The 5,346-nt window shown below is 40.9% G+C and overlaps 1 protein-coding gene across 1 annotated transcript in view; it reads left to right on the top strand.

Moving 5' to 3' along the window:
* The window catches only part of NPTX2 (neuronal pentraxin 2), a 9,797-nt gene extending 4,657 nt beyond the window's left edge, over window positions 1-5,140 (top strand). Inside the window, exons 3-5 of the mRNA XM_005420466.3 lie at window positions 376-620; window positions 2,117-2,296; window positions 3,495-5,140. Of these exons, the coding sequence (XP_005420523.2) occupies window positions 376-620; window positions 2,117-2,296; window positions 3,495-3,722 (653 nt within the window). The 3' untranslated portion in view covers window positions 3,723-5,140. The remainder of the gene's footprint in view (window positions 1-375; window positions 621-2,116; window positions 2,297-3,494) is intronic.
* The last annotated feature ends 206 nt before the right edge of the window (window positions 5,141-5,346 follow it).

Here is a 5,346-nt window from a genome sequence, read left to right as displayed (position 1 = left end):
AAATACTGTGATGCTTTAATAATGAGCACAGCAGAGAATCCATTTTACTGACAGAAAATGTCTTGAACCAGTTTGAATTGTTTGAAATAGGGAGGCCTCCAGCCATGAACTAGGCAATGAAGGAGACTGCCATCTATTCTTTTGCTCTAAATAAGCAGAAATAAACTAAATAATTATCACAATGTGGATAAATCTATTTGCATTTTTGTGTGCAGCAAAATCAACACTCAGTAAATACTACTTCAATATACTTTTTTTTCTGTACTTCTCTAAAGTGATTAAAGCCAAAGAATGTCAATATCAATTGTCTTAGCCTGAATTATCAATGCATGGTATTGCTCACTGTTGAGGGTTTTTTGCTCCATGTGATTCCAGGTAACAGTGCATTTAAGTCACCTGATGAGTTCAAGGTCTCCCTTCCTCTCCGCACCAATTACCTGTATGGGAAGATCAAGAAGACCCTGCCAGAGCTCTATGCTTTCACTGTGTGCTTGTGGCTGAGGTCAAGTGCTTCTCCTGGCATTGGCACTCCGTTCTCATATGCTGTTCCTGGGCAAGCCAATGAAATTGTCCTCATAGAGTGGGGGAATAATCCAATTGAGCTGCTAATTAATGATAAGGTGAGATCTGATGAGCTCTTTGTTCTCAGTGTAACCAGAACAGGGCCTGACCCCTTGGTATCCCTTTGCCCTGACTCCTTCCTTCCCTCTGAGAGAAGCCTTTGAGGTGCTGCTGTCTGCTTCTCTGCTGTCCACTTGCTGATTGCAAGTCCATAAAAGCACTTGGAACAGAAATTAAATTGTACAGATATTTGTGTGTCGAGACCAAGCAGCTTGACATTAGATGTGCACACACTTGTGTTGTCTGAAGTTACAAACAGGTCTTGGCCTCTTGGGTTTTTATTTTTTTTTTTTGTTTTATGAAACACAAGCAAAATTTGAAGCCACAGCATTGTAAGACCTGTGAGATCTAAGCCAGTTGCAGTATTTCTGTCTTTCTAATTCTAGAAGTTACAAATGTTAAATGAATTTTGTAGAAGACAGAGAGCAAAAGGCTCTCCACATAATGGTCTGGTTTTGTTATGCTCAGTGACTGAACATCAGTTTAAATACAATTTTTCAGACTTTAGATACAGCTACTTCATACCATTGATGGTTTCTGACAAGCTGGAAAAAAACATTGAAACTTGTCATTAAACCAGTATCCTTTCTCCCCACCTTCAGTTAGGTTTCCTAGTAACTCAGTGCTCTCTGAGGGATCAGGTGTTTGCTACACAACTCAGGTGGTTCATCTTGTGGCCGATTATGGACTTGTAACAGTCCTATCATCCTCCCAGATCAATAACCAATTATTTTTAATGGTTTGTGGAAGAGAAGCAAACTTGAGTCTCCTTATGTCTGCAATATCAATATTCTGAGAGGCTTTTATTTCTTCCACATCACAGCTCCATAGCCCACTGCACTTGTGTCTTGATGTTGACCTGAGAAGGTTTTCAGATCAAACTCCTAAAGGAGCATAATTCCTCCTTATTGTGAGGCCTGGGGAACAGTTCCCACAAGTTTTCCTGGTAGCAGACTGATCCATTTGTTAAAGTTGCTACTGCAGATGGTGCTGGCAAACCCCAGATTTTGAGAGGAACTTAATGGGAGCACCGGATGGAATCTCACTAAGCACTGAAATTTAACAACAAATGCCACAGATTAGTGTGCAGGGTGGGGTTTGATCTCTACTCCCAGGTAACAGGCAACAGAAAAAAGAGAGGGCTCCAAGTTGTGCCAGGGGAAGTCCTAATTGGATATGAGGGGAAATTTCTTCACTGAGAGGGTGGCAAAGCACTGGAACAGGCTGCACAGGGCAGAGGTGGAGTCACCATCCCTGCAGGTGTAGATGTGGCCTTGGCACTGCTGGGTCAAGGATTGCACTTGGTGATCTTGGAGGGATGTTCCAACCTAAATAATTTTATGATTGTGTGGAATCCTACAAAGTAGGATGTAGACTAACTCTTGCCTCTATAAAGTTTTTCCTTTTGAGGACAGAGTAAATGCTATTTCTCTTTACATGTTGGGCTTGAACTTCTAGATTTGGGTTGCTACCTGCATTATTCTGTTTTTTGTAGGTTGCTCAGCTCCCTCTCTTCATCAGTGATGGAAAATGGCATCATATCTGCATAACATGGACAACCAGAGATGGAATGTGGGAAGCTTTTCAGGATGGAGAGAAGCTTGGCACTGGGGAGAATCTTGCTCCTTGGCATCCAATTAAACCTGGAGGTGTCTTGATCCTGGGTCAGGAACAGGTGAGTGAATGACAGGGTGTTCCAGGGTTTAAACGAAATCAAAACTCCCCAAACAAACAAGAGCTGTGAGAATTTCTCTGTTAAACACTTGGTCCTGTTGTATACACAGTATCAGAAAGACTGGAACAAGGCAACAAATACTTTATAAAATCACACACTGGTATGTTTGTTTCACTTATTAAATATTCTGAATATTCATGTTGGGGTTAAGAATGTCCTTTTAGAATATTGAAAAAAAAAACCCAGAAGATTTTGAAGATTTTTGCCTTTCTAGTTAACATCTCATAAGTCATGAATTGTGTGGCTCCTGGCTTCACACTATTTCCTTACTTACATTATACATTTACTAAAAAAAGCAAATATTGTAACAAGTAGCAGGAAACAGCCTTTCTTCAGGATTCACAAGTTCACAGTTGGAGCAATGAAAAATTAGTTTTGTGTTGATATTGGTTTCAGTAGATATTTATCCATGACAGAAATGACAGAATGGCAAGTTCAGTATCCTAATACACTCTGCAGAGCAGATGCTCCAGCTCACTGCAGAGTGTCTGGCAGGTTTCCTTTATCTCTGCCTGCACTGGGCTGGGTTATGTCCTGTGCTATCAGTTCCAAGTCAGTAGAATGACTGAATTCATTCAAAAATGAGTGATTTCTGTCCTTGGGTAGTGAGTGGAGCAAGAAAACACTTCTAGGCTTATGCAGTGGCAGTTTGAATCACTCATTTACAGCCAGACAAAGCCAGGGTATTTAGATCAGAGATCACATCTCCCAGTCCCTGCAGACAGTTGGGCAAGGGCTGCATTATGGTTTAATCTATAGCCATAAAGCTTTCAGGGTAACCTTACACATCCCTGCAGCTCTCTTGTGCTAAGCTTGCACAGTGGCTCTTAAATGAGCCTCAAAGTTTAAAGCTGCCTTCCTGCTCTACTGCTCGAGGGCAAGGTTGGTTCTGTGCAGCCTTTCTGTGGTGCTTTGCAGTCACCACTGCTTGCCCTCAGTTGCTTTGACACAATCCAGGTTGGAGCTTGTCACTGAATGCCTTGTTCAATGTAGCCCTTGTAAAACTCGAATTTGTTCACCTCTGTGACCAAACTCTGCACCCCTCTCTAGCAGTGGGGCTGGGTGGGGAGGGACTTCAAGTTTGAGAAGGTTATTTTGGTGTTTTCTTCATCTAATCCCATCTCTCATGTGCCTAAAGGACACAGTAGGAGGAAGATTTGATGCAACTCAAGCCTTTGTTGGGGAGATGAGCCAGTTCAATATATGGGACAGGGTCTTAAGAGCTGAAGACATCATGAATATTGCCAACTGCTCCATCAACATGCCTGGCAACATCATCCCCTGGGTGGATAACAACGTGGATGTGTTTGGAGGTGCTACTAAATGGCCTGTGGAGACGTGTGAGGAGCGTCTGCTTGACTTGTAGCTGTGATCACTTCCCATCCAAGTGCCCCCTTTAGTAGGACAATCTTCTGTGCAATCTAAAGCACTTATTTTTCTCCTTGCTCTTCCCCAGTCTTAATTCCTTGAAAGAATAAAAAAAAAAAATTGAGTAAACTGCCTCAATGCAAAGATAGCTGCTAGTTTGGGGCATTGAGCCTGGCTATGACAGGAGCACTTCTCGACCAGAGCAGCCCTTGCTTTCCTATGGCCTGATCCAAAAATGTGCTTTGGCCTGCACAACCCTTTTGGTTGGGCCTGAGCTTAGACCATCAGCTCTTCTGCAGGGAGGGAGAACAGTGTGCACACTTCACTCTCATGTTCCTGAGAATGTGCAGTGCTGACAGCACCAGGAAGAACAGGCTAAATGTGAACCCTTCCTTCCAGTCTATTGTCTCCTCTTCAAAATGAAGCCATTCTTTTTTTAGCCCTTTTTAAAAATAAAAATCACTTAATCCTTACACTGCAGTGGTTATGGTGCAGCTATGGATAGAGCAGAACAGCCACTGTCTGAGTGCAAGGCTTTTGCTTCTTAATTTGCAGATTAAAAATCCTTATTTTATGATAAAGAGGTGATGTATTGGAGACACATTGTACCAGTTCAATTTGAAGAAAGGGCTGTTGAATCAACACAGCTCCATTGAAGCAGAGGTGCTTCAGGTGAGGTTCTGTCCCAAAGCCTGTCCTTTGCTAGCCAGGATCGCAGCATAGGTGGGTGGATCAAAGATTGTACTTGTATTTTCTGTAGGCTGAATGTACTGAATTCCTAGTGACCTGGCTTGTACACTTTTCTCTATTGTTTCCTTGCTTCAATGTCTTTATTTTTTTTAAATATACAAGCTGTGATTAAGTGATTTTCCATTTTGTTTTGCTTTGAAAGGCCTTTTTATGAGCAAGTGCCAAAGTTCAGTTTCTGCTTGCTGAGAATTGGTATATATTTTTCCAGCATAAAAGTCTTCTGCACTGGTTTATATGTTATTATAATGGTCCTATGTAATATGAAAATGTGCTGCTTTTTCAATTCTTGTTGACTGTCTCTTCTGTAAGCACTGGGCTGACTATTATATTTTTTTATCATTTTCTCTCAATATTTTGCAAACAATGTTGCTGTTTCCTTGGCGTTGCTGTGAATTCTTGGTTTGTGGCTCGCAGATAGCAAATGCACTGTACTGGGGAAGAGGTAATACTTTTGTTTTTTTAAAGAAAAAGGATTTAAATGGGGGGAGGGGGAATTTATAAAGCTAAATATCATATTTTATTTTTCATATGTTTGAATTGTAAGAATAATATGGTGACAGTCCCATTTGTAGGGTAAAGTTACATATTTCCATGAATATGTAGTATGCTGTTCTTAAAAGAAAATTCTTATAATGAACTTTTAATTAAAATGCACTGTAAAATGAGTCTCTTAATTCTTTTATAGCCACACAAGACACTGAATAGTCTTTCATAGCTTCTATGAGTTCACCTGCTGTCTCTCTGGACTGGTAGAAGGACAGTCTTGTAAGCAGTTTTTTTATTTCCTAAATGTGTCAAATTTATTCTCTAAATGCCTCAAGTGTTCTTGTTGTGATTGGCTTTAAAATAAACTTACACACACTGCACCCTCA

Source organism: Geospiza fortis, unplaced genomic scaffold (assembly GCF_000277835.1).
Source record: "Geospiza fortis unplaced genomic scaffold, GeoFor_1.0 scaffold237, whole genome shotgun sequence".
Lineage (NCBI taxonomy): Eukaryota > Metazoa > Chordata > Aves > Passeriformes > Thraupidae > Geospiza > Geospiza fortis.
Note: the sequence above shows the minus strand (reverse complement) of the source record. Positions and strands in the feature narration are given on the sequence as shown.